The sequence below is a fragment of the Lontra canadensis genome, unplaced genomic scaffold (assembly GCF_010015895.1).
Source record: "Lontra canadensis isolate GAN:19392208 unplaced genomic scaffold, GSC_riverotter_1.0 scaffold8, whole genome shotgun sequence".
In the NCBI taxonomy this organism is placed as follows: domain Eukaryota; kingdom Metazoa; phylum Chordata; class Mammalia; order Carnivora; family Mustelidae; genus Lontra; species Lontra canadensis.
In genome coordinates this window covers 4,386,621-4,405,504 of record NW_022631002.1, presented here as the reverse complement: position 1 = coordinate 4,405,504, position 18,884 = coordinate 4,386,621, and the positions used below count along the sequence as shown (strand labels likewise).

Sequence of the window (18,884 nt, the reverse complement as noted above, 5' to 3'; positions counted from 1 at the left end):
GTCAATTACAATTCAGGTCGATGTGGCAGGAAGTCAAATTTTCTCTAGTCTTAATGACCATAGGTTGACTATTAGGGGAGGGAAAATTGCTGAATGTGACAAAAGGCAGGCCTCCAAGCAGACTCCATCAACACCTTCTGTGCTGCATAACACTGCTAGCAAGTTTTCACATCTGAAAGGTCTTCTTTTGTGTAATGAGGGCCTGGTCTATACATGGAAGAGCTTCTGAACTCAACCACTGAGCTTCTGAGTCCCAAGTGAGATCAGGAAATACTGAGGCAATGGCAGTGGCAAAATCGTGGGTGTGCCATAAAGGCATGCCCAGGTCTAACTCCTAATGGAATACTATACTCAGAAGAAGACAATTCCAACAATTCCTGATTTCAGCCAATTTACTAGTTTCTGCATCAGTGTCACAGTAATAAGCTCCAAATTCTTAACTTGCACACAGTGTCACAATCATATGGTGATTTATCATTGCTGAAGCACTAGAGAGCGGTCCCCAAAAATGTCTGGCTTTGTGAGGTCTGAGCCAAAAACATTTATTTCACAGTAGGTGTCAAAGCTAACCCCTATCGTGGGGGGGTTGCACACAATGATCTTCACACCAACAAAAGCGTTCACTGTAATGCGTAGATTTGTTACACAAACCAAGAATGAGTTTCTAACTTATTTTAACACATACATCATATCACACACATCATTAGTCCATATTTTAACCACTATTCCCTAAGTAACTGATGTTTACTCCCATAACGCTACTATAAGAGAATATTACATAGAAAAGTGTATGAAAACCAGATATAACAAGCTCTGAAGGGCTAAATTTCAGTTATAAAATGGGTCACAGGCTGAGAAATCACCACTTAACCACAACGATTATAAATCAAGAGATGACTAAGGGTCGACCATCGTAGGTTCGATTCTAAGGATGAATTAATTCCACAGGAGATTAAAAAAAAACAACCAACAGAATGTATAATATTACACACGGCAAACTTACAGCCCAAAATCAGATAGGCATGTTTAGTATGAAGAGGAATAAGTAGAATTTCAAGACTCCGTAAGGTTTCACATTAAGCCACCTTAGCAAGACATCTTTTTTACAGTAACTGCCCCATAAATGAACTTGCCCAGATGTACAGAACATACACACACACACAGTTCTCTAGTGGAATATCGCTTGAAGAGCAGCATTTTCATACACAGAGTCAAACAGAGCTATACAATAGGACACACGTGGATTTCTACTGCTAATTACTGCTAATTAGTGATCTTACTTATAAAATAACACTTTTAAATATTCTTTCCTGATGAACATTCAAAAAACAATACTGGAATTCATCTACAGAAATAATTTCCCATAAACAACATTTGAAAGTTCGAGAGCTAACAAGTCCTATATATTTCAGTAACAGATTGCTGTAGCTCCTAGAACAACATAAATCACACAGCTTGGACAGAGTGTAGAGGAAAAAAAAAAAGCATCACAATTTAGGTTCCCTCGATAACGTTCTTGTGCCTCGGTCACTGTGTGCCCTGTGCCATCCACGTGATGTGGCCCTCGTGGTTTTCCCACAGCATTCTCTAAAAGTATTATGTGTGCTTTGCAAATGATGAGTCAACAGTATGCTACATAACCAGTGATAGAAGAAAATACTGAAGATAAATTAAGTGTGTTCTTCCAAACATCAGAATACTGCAGGCTCCCAGGAGGTGGCGAAACTTCCCAAACCATCAGGCAGTTTCACGCTTTGCAGGATAAGGCCTCCTTACGTAAAGAACGATTGAGAACATTTGCTCCCCACACCCAGAGCCATTCAGGCATATACTGTGCAAAAAGAAACTAAAAATGAAAGAGAAAAAGGTTAGAAGGTTAGAACCCAAAGCACAGACTTTAAGTGTCAATATATGACTCAATACAATAAATACCACCAAATTAAATACAAAAAAAAGAAAAAAGAAAAAGTCCTCAGGTGCTCTTATACCAAGCACCTACTTTGGCCTAAGAACCCATGCTAGAATCCATGGAAGTACAAGAAACAGGACCGCCGCCCGCCCACCCCTCTCCAATGAGGGGGACAAACTCAGGCACAGCACTACAATCCCATCCTTACTTAAGCAGGTACCAGTAACATATCCACTTGGTTAAGAATGACAAAAACCACTCCGGGAATAAAAGGCAGGTGAAATGGATCAACGCATCCGTGATCAGTACACTGTGAGAAAACTGGGCTGCGAGGGGCACACTGGGCTGAAATTAGTCAAAAACGGTGTGACAAAAAGAAATCAAAAACGCTGGGATGCTGGGCTGCGGTCCTGAGACGTGAGGTGGATGGCCTGGGCACGCAGGGAGGCGGTCCTGCTGACCGAGCTCCACTCCGAGGCTTCTGTGCCAGGGCCCTTCCCCCACCCCCGCCCCCAGGGGAACACATGGCAACGTCCAGAGACGCTCCTGGTTATCACACGTGGATGCTGCTGCTACTGGCATCCAGTGGGCAGAGGTCGGGAACGCTGCTGAACATTCTAGAGTGCTCAGGAGAGCCTCCTCACGAGGGATTATCAGATACCAAAGGCCAACCGCGCCGATGGGGGCAAGCCCTGCGCTGTGCTGACGGGTCTGTCCAAGACGGAGCTGAGCTCGAGCTCTACTTGCGTGGGAAGGAAGGGAGATGAATGGGAGGCCTGACTCAGCCGCTACAGTGTGCAACACTGGATCTTGGGGTTGTGAGTTCAAGCCCCACGATGCGCATAGAGCTTACTTAAAAAAAAAAAAAAAGGAAAGAAGGAAGATGAACAGGCCACTGGCAAGTGCTAAAATGCTAGCCTTGAACAGAAATAAAATAACAGAGGTCACCCCAGACCCAGGGAAGCCACACTGAACTGGACAAGGTCCCAGGATCAGGGACAGCTGCAGCCGGCCACCGCAGGTTCCAGAGAAGCTCCGGCTGACCTCCTCGGAGACAGGAGCCCTGTATCTGTATCTGGCCAGGAGCCACGGGAAACATTCTGGGGACATGACTACATCTCTCTGGACCTCGTTAAAGAGCCAGGATTTTGTGAGGAAAATACTGGGGTACCTTCCTTGGAGCTGCTGTTTTAAAGCGAAAGATTCTAAGTGTAAGGAGATAAAAGAAGTCAGCTCTGGGTCGCGTAGGAGCACCCTGAAGTAGGGACGTACTCAAACACACAGGCACCTGGGACAGATTGCAGAGCTGGACCGCCTCTTCTGAGTACACCGGTGCCCCCACTGTCCTGGTTTTGCTTTCCACAGTTTCAGTTACCCACGGCCAAGGTCAACTGTGGTCCAGAAGCAGATGATCCTCCTGACCCGGCACCCTGTCAACAGCCGCCTAACGCGACGTCCCCTTACTCCCTGTCCTCACGCAGGCATCTGATCATCTCACGTTCACCTCAACAAGAAGGCCACATACTGTACACGTATTTCCAGAGAGACCACATTCACGTAGCTTTGATTACAGGACACCATTATGACTGCTCTATCTTATTACCAGGAATCGGTGTTAACCTCTCACTGTGCCTCACTGATAAAGTAGACTTTACCACAGGTCTGCCCGAACAGGGAAAAGCAGTCCTTATAGGGTCCAACACTACCTACGGCTCCAGGCGGCCACTGGGTGCCATGGAACATATCCGCACTGATAAGGGGAGACTACCACGCATTTTTTTCAGCATTTAGTGGAGAAGGTATCAACAACCAGAAATCTGTTTGTTCTTAATTTCCGCTCAACATGGCCACTGTCTGTCACGGGGGACCAGCAGCAGGACACACCCTGCCAGGTTCCTACAGGGCTACGCCTGGAACCGCTGCTGGCACACCACTTCTGGCTGATTCTAATGGGGTCTCAGCACCCCAGGGAGCAGGATGGAAAGAGCTAATGGAAAAGGAGAGAACTACATCCTCTGTGTACTGACAGATTAGAAACTAAAGGGCTGACTCATCCACTTGTTTAGAGGGGGAGTGAGTGAGAGCGGAGAGCAGAGGGAGGGCTGGGTCTTTGGCTCTGGAAGGCTCTGTGCATGTTCAGAGACCTGACTCACCAGTCCAGGCCAAAGAAAGGAGCTGTCCTCCCCTGCGACAAAAGCCAACAGTAACTGACAGCCCCTGTGGGGACCCAGAGCCAGAAGAGGAGGACGTCAATGGCCAATACACACAGACAACTGGATGGAAATCTGCATTGGCAATGAAAATGCCAATGCTTTAATGTCTCCCAGAGACTGGGATGGGAAGGAAGGACCTAGGTAAGAAATGGGGATGGGAAGGAAGGAAAAGATCCCCAAGAACTTGGGCTGGATCCTCAAACCAGAGTTATTCCAAAGGTAGAGACAAAGCTACAGTGCCAGTATGTGGTTTGAGGCTCCCTTCCTGGCTGGCCGCCGGCATGGGAACCTGGGCTGTGCAGGAGGGCCTGGACCTCAGCTGCTGGCCTGCCTCTCCTGGGCCTGCATCCCCAGGGCCTTTTCAAGGCCAAGTAGCTCCCCTCTCCTCTAAATGCCACATCGTCTTTCTCCAAGAGCAACACAGACACACTATGTGGGAACAGATATGCCTAAAGTGGGTAGGAATTCAGAGCAGACTGCAGGCCAGTCCAGAGTTCAGCTGCCCCCAACCCTCGTGCCAATCCCTGTGGCTTTCTCTGTCTTCCTACACCAGGAACACAGCCCTCGGAGTTATAAGCAAGACTGGTCAAGCTGTCAAGTTAATGGCTTATCAACCTAACACATACGCACGTGTTTCTGGCCTCCACGTCAAGTAACCCAAACAGAAGGCCACAGGCTTTTCTGTCAGCCTTACTCTGTGTTCCAAAGCTGAAAACTCGGCCTCATGCAATTCTGAAAACGGGAAGGCTCCCAAAACAACACTGATAACTGGTTAACAATTAAAGCCAAGACATCCAACTGCTTTATAGTTGCTTTAAGTCCAAAGCATTTTTTTCTGTTTTCTGCTCACAAATCGTTAAGACAACTCACATAACACAGAGAAGATGCCATTGTCTAACTCCATGAATCCCAAGAAAGTACAAAAGGCCAACTCATACAGCTCCTGCGTGGGAACAGGGTTGTGCAGACATCCGTTAAGGGCTGGGGCCCAGGAAGGAGTGAGGACTCCTCCCCCTGACCTCTGAGCAAGCTCATCATAAAGAACCACTGACACAGATTGAGCACCGATCCACATCAGTAAAAGGCTGTGAAACCAGTCTAGAGCCCATCCCGGCAGGGGCTCCCGAAAGGGTCACTGGCACAGGAGCAGTGCCCCGCTCTCCACCCCCCCGACACTCTCACTTCAAACCTCCTCGCTTCGCAAGACCCCACCTCCCGGGAGTCAGCAGATGACAGCCCCTGCTCACCACTGTGGCTTCCCTGTCGCCCCCTCCACTGTGCTCTGGGTCCTGCCCGCGCTGCCGGGAAGCACACCTTCTCTCCCCTATCTTCAGGCCATTCCCCTGCACATCCCCCTCCCGCCAGCACTTGCTCCCAGCCACGTCTCTGCTGCTGTAAACGGATTAACAAATACACCTGCTTCCTCCATCCCAGTCCACCTGCCTGCCGCACCCCACAGCCTTATTTGCGGAGCATGCGGTTTCCGTAGCCCTCCCCCCACTCACCTGCCCACTGCAGTCCACAGCTCCCTGAAGGGCTCCCAAAACTGCCTTCATCCAAGACACTGAGCATTTTCCAGATCCTAGAGCCAACACAGGCCCGCCTGCCCTCTTCACTCAGGCCCTAACATGGACGACTGATCAGGATGAGCACAGACATTTCTTTACATGGTGTGTCTGGCACATCAAACTTCCTCCAGCGAACTCCTTATGGGCTAAACATTAACAGAGGAGTGAATAAATCAAGCTCCTTCTTACTAAAGAAACTTTCAGCCAAATCTTTCGATAAAAGGAAAAACTAACTGCTGCTTTTCTTATCTATGGATGGCAAATTTAATAATCTTTATGCAAAGAGCCCCCATGAATCCTGAGTAATATACACTCCTGCCACTTCCTAGAGTAAAGCAGCATTCTTCCATCTCTATGGGACCACACAAATCAAACTATCAGTAAGAGCAGCACGGAGAATTTCAGGGACTTCACCAGAACCACTATGAGTGTCAGGTTTAAGAATCAGAATGTGCAATTCCCCCATTTCAGCAGCAGGCTCCAATCGGATTGCCACGTATCATTCCGAAAGGCTGAGGCTGCATTAACCTAATTGTAAGAGTTGAGCACATCCTGTTACCTGGATAGAATGGGACCAGTATCCTGTGGTCCTTTTCGAGATGCCAAGGGTAGAAACGGCATGGTGCGCGTACACTTTGGGCGAAGGCACCAGCCACGGGCACTTGTGCAGAAAGCTGCCAGGTGCGGTCACGTTGGTTGCCACGTAGAACGGGATGAGACTCTGTACAAAGATGCCTTTAGAAGCGTACTCATACTGCAGGGCTCTGCTGAAGTGGTCTAAATAAGCCTGTTGAGACAGAGCAGGGGTAAAGATTTAAGGGATGGGGGCTGGGGGTGGGGAGGGACTTGGAAGAAAATTCGGAAGAAAACAGAAAATTCGGAAGAAAACAGCCTTGCTTATTACCATGTCAGGTAAAAGTACAGCAGAAATAGACATGAGCTGGACACAAAGAGCTCCGCAAACTGGACCGAACCACATAAGCAATGTCCTCCTGCTTTATGACTTCGCTTCCAATCGGGAATACATTACCTTAGAAGCAGAATATGCAGCCAGCTGGGGCGTCGGCTTGCAGCAGGAGCCGGAAGAGATGGTGACAACAGCACCCTTCTTTCTCTCCACCATCCCTGGTAACACTATATGGACCATCAAACTAGCCGCAGCAATGTTTACATTGATGATGTCCCAGAGTTTGTCCTCGGAGACCTGAGTAAAATACTGGGGGTAGGGATAAAACACGCCTACGTTATTCACCAAGATGCCAATGTCTTTGTCTTTCAGAGCTTCTCGAATCGGGTCGTAGATCTCGCGGCCACTACTGAAGTCCGCAACTATGACCTCGGTTTCCACTTTGTAGGTGTCGGCTATGTCTTTCGCTACCGTCTGCAGCTTGTCTTGGCTGCGGCTGATCAAGATGATATTGAGGCCACGGCTTGCCAGTTCCTCTGCATAGGCTCTTCCGATCCCATCGGTCGCACCTGCGATACAGGCCAGGGAAGGTGAGCGGGCTCATCTCACGGTGGGACCTTCAGAGCAAACCTTAAATCTCCTGTTTCTGGGTTTCAGCTGAGAAGGGGTCACACTAGAAATAAACCCAGTTCTCACACTGATCACTGTGTCGGGTACAGTGTCGCATCCAAGTATGACTGACACCTTTAGTCAAACACTCTCGCAGACACCCTGACAAGCAGGGGAAGGGAGCTTCACGTTCACCGAGCTGGGTGGGAGACACAGCAGGAAATGGTTTTCAAACTTGTATCTGGCTTACATGAGTGTTAGGGAGGTACCTTCCTGGGAAATAATGACAAATCAAAATGAAATTTAAAACAAGGGAATGGACAGTGACAATTTCTAAGGACAATCTCAAAAGGGAGCGAAGGTGGGCTGAGGCAGGACCGGGAACAGGAGGACAGAGCAAGAAAGACAAACATCGTTCTAAGAGGAGGGCGCTAAGAAACGGTGACCGGCATCACAACAGAGCTGTGTTCCCAAGAACACATCACGGTGAATTCAGTGACTCCTCGAATAAGGCACCCCATTGAGAACGCAGCCTCAACAGGAGAGATGACTGTGTTCTGAAAGCGGGCCAGGACCGCATCTCCTTTCTTACCACTCACGACTGCCCATCTTCCGTACTGCTTGATCAGATCTGCTCTGCTCACCAGGCGCGGGATGAAATGCAGTCTGACCAGACTGTAGAAATCACAGATGACCGTGATGCTTTTCCTAGCTGTGTACCAGGCTCCGACCAAGGCCAGAGCTTCCATGTAGCAATTGCAGGACCTGGCGATCTCCCTATACAAGAGGTAGAAGCTGTCAACGGCAGCCATGGCGGCCTGCAGGGAAGGGGAAAGAGAGAGGTGTTCTTTGCTTAATTGTGTCAAAGGAACACAATGAAGAATAAAGTCGGAATGAAGACAGACATCCAAGGACGTCAGAGCTTATCAGTGAGGCACTCGATTAACGGTAGCGTTCAAATGCACGTACCCCAGGGACCCGCTCAATGTATAGTCTCATGACCATCTGCAGCTCCGGAAGTCCTTTCCTTCCAAGGAGATTAGTCAACGTGTAACTACCGAGAGCTCTGAGATTCCTACAAATATCCAGGCACCGTGGGGCATGTTGTAGACACAGAGATAAACGCAATATGCTCTGTGCCCTAAAAAAGCTCCTCGCCCGGCAGTGACAGGCACAGACTTCCAATTCCTGTAACAGCTCTGAGGTGTGTTTACGTGTCTGCTCCTCCATCATCAGCCCGCGGAGGGCCGCCCGCCCACGCGGAGACAAAGCCGGAGGAGCAGCAGCACGAGGACGGCGCCTTGGCCAAAAGGAGCTCACAGTCCGTTTGAGGTAAAACTAACCTGTAGTGAACTTTCACATAAATCATATTATGTATACGTAATATGCATAAACGTTGATTTACAAAGAAATACTCCCCAAGTTTGAGGAATTGCTTTTTTCTTTTTTTTTTTTTAGAGATTTTATTTATTTCTTTGATGGAGACACAGCGAGAGAGGGAACACAAGCATGAGGAGTGGGAGAGGGAGAAGCAGACTCCCCGGCTGAGCAGGGAGCCCGATGCGGGGCTCGATTCCAGGACCCGGGGATCGTGACCTGAGCTGAAGGCAGACGCTTCATCGACTTAGCCACCCAAGCACCCCGAGGAATGGGTTTTCTGAAACAACAAGAAAGCGAGCACTCCTCCGTCTTACTGCTGTCACAGGCACCCCATCTCTGCCCTGCGCCTTACAGCTAAGGAAAGAGTCCCGTACGACTCCTGTACGGACCCACACGGCAAACATTTACAAAGCGCCTACTACGTTCCATGGACCATGACTGATGCAAAGGATCCAAGTATGAGTTAAACTGTGCCCAGGAGAACAGAAGGACACTTAACGAAACTATTTTAAATGCCATATGAATGGCTTTATGTGTCCCTGTGGTGGGAGACAACCCTGCAGAGGCAAAGGCCTGGTGCCACCACAGCTCATGAACTTGGGTCCTAGCCCAGACCTGGGAACCACTGAGGCGGGATCCAGCTGCGTGCTGTCCGCGAGGGACGAGATAGCGAAGGGATCACAAGAGCCTGCAATTACATTATGGGGAGCTCTGATACGCACGAACTCAAAGATTTATTTATTACATGAAGGAAAAGTTGACTTTAATCCAAAATATATATGTAACACTTCTGGGAATGGCCTCTCTTCAAAGTCCCCTTGAAACAGAAAAAAAAAAATCGTGAAACTAAGAGAATTCCCAACGATAGCAGTAAAAATAGGCCTAAGCTGAAGGAAGAATGAGGGAAGGCGCCGCAGAAGTGCGATGCAGGCCGGAAGACGTTCTGCAGAGTGAAAATGCACAAAGCAGGAGAAAACCAACCAGCCACTGAAATGGAACACATTCTGAGAGCAGCAGCGTCCTGCGATAAAAGGCCTAAGACAATGGAAAACCTGTTGACCACAGAGAGGGGTATGTGAATGTATATATATACACACAGGAATATATACATCAAAGTGTAATCCAAATTACAAACCAAGAAAGGACACATGGAATCAGGACAGAAAACTGGAGACAGGAGCAGGCAGTAGGATTCCCAAACGCCCCACAACAAGGACACAACTGCTCAAGCCGGAAGGGGCACACAGCTACCATATTACTAACTGAGTTGACGTCACATGACTTTAAAGAAATGTTTTCCCCAAATGGCAGAGAAAATAACGGAAGTTGGGCCATCTCAGTTCCTGTCTGTTCTGCTCACAGAGACGTACCCCCCACAAGAATGCCAAGACTGATCAGGAAAAGAAAACACTGTAAACTTTATGAACGCCGCAAGCCAAATATGTCATAATATAACAACAATTAAATGCTCCTTTGGGGTAATTTGTCTTCAAGGACCACACTGGCTAAGATTTTCTGAGGTCTGAAGTTATCAGCATCAACGGAGTGTGGGCTGAAGAGGCCCTTCTTGTCCTGATCAGTCTGCCCTAGAGAAGGCAACAACACCGGGAGGGCTGCTCCCAGACCCCCGGAAATACATTCCCAGTTAGCATCATGTCTCAAATACGTCCATTCTCTTCCTGCGGGACAGGAATGCCCCTCCAAGCTTCCAGCCACTAGAGAGGAGGAGGAGTGTCGTGTGACCCTTCTCAAGGGCCCTTGCTCTGCAGCTCAGCACACAGCCAAGTCCCTGCGGAGGGAGCCGGCGGCCTGGGCATGCCCTTGACCTGGCATGCTCCCAACGTGTCTGCAATGGCAGCAGCCTCCAAACAAATGACCAAAACAGTAATTTCTTCCAAGAAAGGACATAAAAACGAAATCCCATGTTAAACCTTCACTTTGGGGAGTTCCTGAAATAATTCCTTTGAAGTGTGCACGTGCCTTCTGCTGTAACTAATCTAATATGAGGCCACAAGGAAAGTAAAAGCAAAAAAATATAGCATCTGTGGGTACTAGTCCTTTTCCAATACAGTGTAATAAAATTAAGAATAACAAAACCACAACAAAAAAATCTGGATTCTTAGAATATTGAATCTGTTCTCCTAATAACAGGTGGGTGGGGGCACCTGGGTGGCTCAGTCGGTTAAGCCTCTGCCTTCGGCTCAGGTCGTGATCTCCGGGTCCTGGGATCGAGTCCTGCGCCGGCTCCTGCTCAGTGGGGAGCCTGCTTCTCCCTCTGCCTCTCCTCCCTGCTCCTACTCTCTCTCTCTCTAATAAATAAATAAATAAATAAATAAATCTTTAAAAAAAAAATTACGGGTGTATATCTAAGCTACTGAAATGCCGTTTTCAATGAAAATTTACACCCCGTGTATGAAGATCTACGGGGCTGCCAGCAAAGCCGTACTTGTGGGGAAGGTAACTGCAGGGTCTACAACAAGGTTCTCACTAAACAGGAGCAGGTCAGACACGGCTCGCGGCCCGGCCTCATGCTGATGGGAAGCTGTGGAAGGGGCACTTCTTCCCCCTCAAACACAATTTTTTCCAAGAGTCTGAACATTTGGAAGGAAAAACAATCAAAAGGGACCTGACACACAGAAGATTCCTGATTCTTCTGCTGGGGTCCTGACCCACCTTGGTTTTCTCTGACCTTCCCTCTGCCGGTTCTCGGTGTTCAGGAGGAAGCCGGCGTCTTCAGGCCAACCTGTGAGCAAACGCCGACATGAAACAAAGTCCTTTCTTTCGCCCTCACGCCTCAGCTGACAAAGCTTGATACAAACATAACCCAAAGTTTTTCAAAATTAAGGAAACACAAATTCTTATGCCATGAATCCCCTGTGCAGACGGCAAAGCCCCTCCTCACAGCAGAAAAAGGAAGACACCGACGGCGTCTGAAGAAGCGTCCGCTGGAACGCGCCCGCTTTTCCCGCACCTTCTCTTAAGGAACAGCTCACCAAACGGAAAGAAACCAGTTCCAGCAGCTGGGAGAGAGGTGGCGCTCTGCACAGACACTGGGAGCTCGGGACACAAAGCCCGGAGCAGGTGGGGCGGGGAGGGGGAGCAGCCCAGGCCATCCTCACTCCGGGGGGCCGGTCCGCCTCACGGCTCTCTCGGCCAGCCGCCCTCCACGGTTCTGCCTGCAGGGCCCCTGGGCTCCCACAGGGCTGCGGCCCCACAATGCTGGATTCCGGCTGGCCGAGGGAGCCCAGGCATCCCGCGCTGTCTCATCAGCTGGCAGAGGTGGCGGGAAGACATGTCCCTCGGCATGTGCAGCAGCCCCTTCTAGCACTTTCAGAATGCACAGAGGAAAGGAACCTCTGGCCCCTTCTTCCCACCCTGGACGCTGCCTTCTACACTCTGTTTCTGAAGCCCCCCCAGCACGCTGAGCTGCTCCAGGGCTGAGGCCAAACCTTACTCCTCCCTGTGCTTCCAGCCCCTTCCACCACAGGTAGCCCACGGCAAGGCGACCACAACATGAAGCCACACTACGGGACTCTAGCTCAGCTCTTAGCCTGCGCACTTTCTCATTCGCCAGCTGGCAAGGGGACCACCAAACCCCCCCCTACAGAAAGAAAACCCCATGTGCAAAACCCGCCAGCGACCCCCTACTCAGGTGCAACAGAAAGGTGCACCCACTTCAGAAACATGGAGAACAGCGGTCTCAAGGGCCTTGGACCTGGCGGGGCCTGGCTTCCTGGCTCTGCCAGTCACACTCCCCTCCAGCCGTCCTGTCACAGGGGGACCAGGACGATCTTCAACATCGCAGTTCCACCGCAGGCAAGCACCTTAAACAGACTGTCACGGCTACCTCTGTTTTCCATCACGGAGAACCCGAGGACTGCCAGTGTTCTAGGCCAGGTCTACAGCCTTGGGGGACAGCATGCCATCTCCTCACTCCCCAGACATGGCTCAAGATGGAGACCTGACTCACAGCCACCAAACTCACAGAAGATTGACATATTCAAACACCCCATTTACTTACAAACAATAACCTGTGTAGGCAGAATTCACCAAGATAAACAGCGCGACTCAGGGCACAGTGGCGAGGGCACTGCTGGGCTTCCAGACCCTCCTGAGCAGAGAGGGGCCAAGGGCACAGCACTACAAAAGGACCAGCCTGCCAGGAAACAGTGACAAATTCAACAGGCTCCCAGCACAGGAAGTGCACCCAAGGGTGCCAAGGCAGCTGGAAGGGAAGGCCAGATTGTGAAAGGTCTTTGTGCCAAACAGAAGCGTGTGGACTGACTCTCTGAGTTAAGTCCCTTTTGCCAAAGCAGGGAGCCAATCGGGTTTGTCGTAAAAGGTGGCTGGCAGCAGGGAGGGGCGGCTGTGCGGATGCAGGCAGGAAGTGAGGGGTCTGGGACCCTCTTCCTTCCAGAAGGGGACAAGGCAAGGCTGAACAGAGACCACATGGCTTTGTGAAGACTCGTGCTGCTTCTCAGACAGACCAGACCTTCTCCTACATTTGTTCACAACCTGATGGAGCGTAAATGGAAAATGACAGGACGTAGACATTCCAGACATCCTCTCAGTCCTCTCCCCACCCTTGAGTACATGATGGAAAATAATGTCTTCCTAATGAAAGAAGAAATCAAGACTTCCCCCAAAGCCATTAATATCCAGGAAATCTCACAGAAATCCAGGTTAAAGGAGTTCATTACGCATTTAAGCCCAGAACCCTACCAAGATACCTAGCTGCATTTACCCTGCTATGAGGGTTTGACTAGGCCACTTCTCAGCAGACAGGCACTAGGCTAAAATGTAGGGAAGCCCATTATTTAGAAAGCAGCACTGCACCACAGTAAAATCCCGGCCCCCACCCAATCTGCCTGTAGAAGTTCTAAGGCTTTGTTTTCCTGCCGCTACGGAAAACTCAGTCATCAGTGAACCAGGTAGGAGAAAAACAGGTGGAGGAAAAGAGAGCTGTCCCCCAAATAGGAAAAGAGCAATTCCCTATCGTCTGAGGCACTTTCCACGTCTACAGGGCAACACTCATCAGCGCTGACCCATCGAACACGTGAAGGGCATCCAGGTAAACTACGAACTTCAGGTGATGGTGACATGTCCGTGCAGGTTCCTCCCTGACTTAAAAAAAAAAAAAAAAGGCACATTCTGGTGAGTGGCCTCGACAGTGGGGGATGCTCCGCGTGTGTGGGATCAGGGGTATGCGGGCCATCTCTGTACCTTTCTCTCTGTTTTAAGGTAAACCTAAAATTGCTCCCAGAGGGTCCTAAAACAAACCCTAAAGGTAACAGTGCAAACACCAAAGTGTCATGGGATAATTACAGTCAAAACTCCAAGGGGCAAAGTGTCGTCTTCAGAGGACGGCTATGGGGGCGCCTGGCTGGCTCCGTCAGTAGAACGGGCGACTCTTGATCTCCCGGTCACACGCTCACGCCCTATGCTGGGTGTAGAGATAATAAAATAAGTAAAATTTAAAAAGAGAACAGAACAAAGCCCTGCTGCGACGTGTAACATTCTCCTGACCCAGAGCTTAGCGGGCTCGGCCCAGCAGTGACAAGAGCCGGCAAACCTCATATGAAACCTTCATGAAGCAAGAGTTCTGGGGCACGAGGGGGCTCCACCACTGACATTACCAATTACCTAAACAAATGAGGCCTGACGGTAAAAGGCCATCAGACAGACGGGCCAGATGTTTTCACGGAAACAAGCTAGCATGATGGGAGAAGACAGCGAAAGTCCCACCAAACAAAGGCTGCGTGGGGCCCCGGCAGTGGCCCTGGGAGCTGGCCACGCCCTAACCCTCACACGCACCTCCCGAATGCCCCCACCTTACGTGGCAAAGAGGCCTTGGCAGATATGATTAAGCTAAGGACCTTAAAAGGAGGAGCTGATCCTGGATGATCCGGGTGGGGGCCGCTGTGATCGCACGTGGCCTTGGAGGAAGGAGGCAGGTCAAAGTCGGAGGGGATGGAATCAAGAAGGAGAGGTCAAGCAGACAGGCAGGATTTAAAGACAGGAGGCCACTGGACTTGATGATGGGGAAAGGGGTTACTCTCTAGAATGCAGGCACCTCTAGCATCTGGCAAAGGCAGGAAAGAGGTTCTCCCCAGAGCCTCTGGGAGTGACACAGCCTTGCTGACATCCTGGTGTTAGCCTGAGACGGATGCCAGACTTCTGACCTCCAAAATGGTGAGAAGTTTGTGGTAATTTGTTATAGCAACAATAGGAAATTAAGACGGATCGATGGATGGGAGGACAGGGAGACCGTCCGTCTCGTCTTTAGGATAGCACAGAGACAAGTTGCAAATCCTGCACATCCCTTAAACCAAAAGCTTCTCGTGTTCACAGAAGCCACGAACAGCCTCAGAGATTCCTATGATCTTCCCCCGAGTGGGGCAGGCCTGAGGTGGTCCTTCCCACCCTCATCCACAGCCGCCACTGTCCAGCTTTTCAATAAGGCTCCAGGGCTGGGGGCTTGTTTCTCGTTAAGGTTTTTCATAGAGATCTTACTTCTCTCACCTGGAGTCTGCATCTGTCTTGCTGTATGCACTCAAAGCCTGTCTGTCCTCCCAAGACCAGCTCAACCCTCCACTCGGTGCCAGTGCTCACCGATAAGCGCCAGCGCACGCCAGGCGTGGGGTGAAGGGGAGCCCTGTGCCGCTTCCCGCTCCTCCTTTGGCCACTGCACCGAGACCCCGAGTTCCCATCTCCCGGTCTCACCCACAAGGCCCTTCCCTCACCACTCTGGGTTCCGTTCGGCTGTTTCCCTTGTCTCTTGGTTCCCCAGCCAGAGCACAAGCTTCTCAAGAGCAGGTGTATCCAAAACTAATTTTGCTGCCACTTGAAAAAACTGAAAAATACGCACAGAAGTTGTAAAACCTATTACACATACTTCAAAGAATAACCAAACACCCGCGAGGCCACCCCACTCAGAAGCCCCATAGCTTCTCCCCTGATCCTACCATCACCTTCTGGGCCCCCCAGGAGGGTTACCACCCTCCTCAATTCTGACCTCCCGGTTCCCTTGCCCTAAAAAAAAAAAAAAAAAAAAAAAAGTGGTACGGTTACCCCAGCAACTTTTCTGAAAGAAAAGTGTTCTGTTTTGTCTGGTTTGGAACTTTCTCTAAAGGAATCACAGGGTGTGTATTTCTGGTGATGTTTTTTCACTCAACGCTGTCTTCGAGTCTCGTCCCTGTGATATACTTTCCCCGTGCACAAGGGTCACGGGACAAACGCACCGGGATTCACACGGCCATTCTATCGCTGACGGGCATTTGGGATGGAGTTTTTCTGGCTTTTACTCTACAGTTAGGAACAGAGGAGCCGAACACACAGGCGCCCAAGTCCGTTGAAGGGACATACCGGAGTCCCGCTGCCGGGCCCCTGCAGGCACTGCTCCAGCTGCTGGGCCAATCCCCAGCACAGTCAGCCAGCGTTAGTTCACAGTGTCCCTCCCCAACTGGCTGCACCAGTAGGTTCACCTTCGGCCCCCAGGGTGGCCTTGAAAGGGGGGGGCACCCTGGCTTTAACTTTCATTTCCTCATGACTGATAAGGTTGACTGCATCCTTATGAAGCTTCTCTGCTATCTGTGAGCCTGTTCCTAGCTTCTGCCCTTCCGCTGTGTTGTCTCCCTTCTCCCTCTCTGTTCTAGATCTCTAGGTTTGCTCGCTTTATAGTGCTTTTGATGAACGAACACCTCAATCGCACGGCAAACACATCAATCTTTTTCCTGTATGCTTTGTGCTTTGTTGGGTTTCAGGTAAGAAATCCCCTCTTAGCCCCAGGACATAAAGGCATTTTCCAGTACCTTTTTCTCGAATTTTTCACAATTTTGCTTTGCAGGTTTACGCCTTTAACCCTCCTGCGAGGGCTCGGTGGTGGTGTGAGGCTGGGATCGCCCCCACCATTACAATTCCTCCTCAGCAGCTGGTATAAGTCTGTATAAAACATCTATTTAATAAATAGAAGCAAACACAGCTTTGGGTTCAAAGCTCAGATTTCACTCGAGGAGAAAAAAAACGTAAGGAGCTTCTCAACCTTTGTGTTAGTACTCTCACAAAGTTACTACTGGTGTATCATGACATTCTGGAATTTCCTTTCCTTCCTTTGCCCACTTTTGGGATACCACTAACCTGAATTCACGGGGAGCTCGGCAGAAAGGGCAGAAATGGGAGTTCTCATCCGAGATCCAATAGGCCTGGGTTTCAGGGCTCCATTTGGAATTAAAATAACAATGGCATCCATTCCTAGGTATCCACCCAAGATAACTTACACAAAAAACTTGTAGAGCCTACTGCAGGCAGCTCCGTTCACAATAGATAACACAGGGGAATAACCCAAACGTCTATCAGCAGGCAAATAGGTAAACAAAAGGCGATCTGTCCGCATAATGGAGTATCAGACAGCAATAAAAAGACAGAAGCGGGGCGTGCCGCTGAAACAGACCCCGAAAACACAGACCCCGGAAACACCACGCTCAGCGAAAGACCAAACACCGTCTGATCATCTATATGAACTGTCCAGGTAAGGCAAATCCAGAGACAGAGAGTAGATCAGGGTGGCCAGAGCAAAGGCACAGCAGGATGGGGGAGTGACTGCTAACAAGGGTAGGATTTTTTTCTGAAGATGCTGGGAATGTTCTGGAATTAAACAGTGGGGGCTGTGGTACATAGTGAATGCTCTGCTGTGAAGAACACACTTTTAAAATGGCTAAGGGGATGAATTTTATGTCCTATGAATTTTCTGCCAACTTTTAAAATCTACTTAAAAAATACTGATTTGTTGAACTCTTTGCTCCTAGAACATTACTGTAGTGACAAAACCACAGACTGAAAATAGATTTCCTGGAGTCGGATCAAGGCTCTCCCCCTCCCAAGAGCTGTGCTGGATGAAGCTGAAGTTACTTCACCTCCGCGTTTTCCTTACGTTACCCGACGTTACCAAAACATGGAGATAAGAGTTCCAGCCTAAGATGTTAAGAATTAAACGAAGTCATACACGTAAAGCACAGAACAGTCCCCAAACTTCAATGCTCAGTGAACCTTAGCTATTAGCTCCTCTAATTCCGCGTTCAAGGTGAGCTAGCACTGGTCAGGGTTAGAACTCAGAGCTGGCTTTAAGCAGAGGACTGGGGTTTTTTTGTGGGGTTTTTTTGTTGTTGTTTTTTAAAGATTTATTTGAGATCGAGCAAGAGAGAGCACGACCAGGGGAAGCAGCAAAGGGGAGGGAGAAGCAGGCTCTCTGCCTGATCCCAGGACCCCCGAATCATGACCGGATCTGCAGGCAGCCAATTTAACCGACTGAAACACCCAGACGCCCCTAAGCAAAGAGCTCTGTCCCTCACACCTCACTGTTCTCTCACCAACCTTAGGGGGCTGAGTTACAATCACCCGTTTACAGATGGGGAAACTGAGGCCGACAGAGATGCAAGTGACATACCCAGCCCCCACGGGAATTGGGATCGAGGTCTACCGAAGTCCAGACGCCTGATTAGCCGCCCCATTGTGAGACCCCCCGGGCGGGAGTCCTGCGGGCATCACCGCCAGGGCTCCAGGGCTTGCTTGGGTCCACCGGGCAGCACGTTCCTCTGAACCAGGGGACGGCTTCATCCATCTCCCAAGCCTTCCTCTCCAGCAACCGGCAGCGCCCAGCAAACCCCAGCAAACCCCCGCGCTTCGGGAGCCGCGGGTGCCCTTCCTTCCAGAGCGCCCTGATTCCGAATTACTCCTAATTCAGAACAAAGACGACAACAAATGCCACTCCAACCAAGTCCTCCAGAAATGAGAATAAAGGAGCACGGACAAAGGGGTGAGTCTCGGAGCCTCGCAAGGAGCCCCGGGCTGGGGTCTGCGGCAGAGGGGCCGCGCTCGGGTGGGTGGGGCCCCGGGTCTGCCGAGTCCTGGGGGAGAGGGCGGACCCAGGACAGAGGGTCCTCCGGGGGTGCGACTCCGGGATGGAGCCGGGAAGGGGCGCCGTGGGGCTGGGCGGCGAGTCTGGAAGGAGGGGTGCCGAGGCGGGGGTCCGAGGGGACGGAGAGACGAAGGGGGTCCGGGGTGCCGATGGCGCCGAGGGGTACGGTCCCGGGGGGCGTGGCGGGGCGCACCGGGAGGCACGGGCCGAAGGACAGCAAGTGGGCCCGGGTCCCCGGGCCAGGCGCGGGGAGGCGCGGGGTGAGGTGGGGGCGTGGTACCTGCAGAGGCGGCGCAGTCTCGGAGCCGGTCCCGCCAGAGCCGCGCGGCCGCCGCCCCCGTCACCAGCAACACCCCAGTCACCACCGCCGCCGCCGCAGTTGCCG

The 18,884-nt window shown here is 50.6% G+C and overlaps 1 protein-coding gene across 1 annotated transcript; it reads right to left on the bottom strand.

Moving 5' to 3' along the window:
* Positions 1 to 374: 374 nt before the first annotated feature.
* Positions 375 to 18,870, bottom strand: HSDL1 (hydroxysteroid dehydrogenase like 1). The gene is made up of 6 exons (XM_032853856.1): positions 18,780 to 18,870; positions 11,260 to 11,329; positions 7,799 to 8,024; positions 6,721 to 7,166; positions 6,250 to 6,477; positions 375 to 1,846 (listed from the first exon to the last, which is right to left on the bottom strand). Exons 3-6 carry the CDS (start codon positions 8,016 to 8,018, stop codon positions 1,748 to 1,750), a joined length of 993 nt encoding a protein of 330 aa, XP_032709747.1. The 5' UTR covers positions 8,019 to 8,024; positions 11,260 to 11,329; positions 18,780 to 18,870; the 3' UTR covers positions 375 to 1,747.
* Between the last annotated feature and the right edge of the window lie 14 nt (positions 18,871 to 18,884).

Bases quoted from the DNA above. Each gene is read 5' to 3' on its own strand.
- HSDL1 (XM_032853856.1), bottom strand. From the start codon at position 8,018: ATGGCTGCCGTTGACAGCTTCTACCTCTTGTATAGGGAGATCGCCAGG. The intron at 7,167-7,798 runs GTAAGAAAGGAG...CCTGTATCGCAG, and splicing joins AAGATGGGCAGTCGTGAGTG to GTGCGACCGATGGGATCGGA. The intron at 6,478-6,720 runs GTAATGTATTCC...CTGTCTCAACAG, and splicing joins CTGCATATTCTGCTTCTAAG to GCTTATTTAGACCACTTCAG.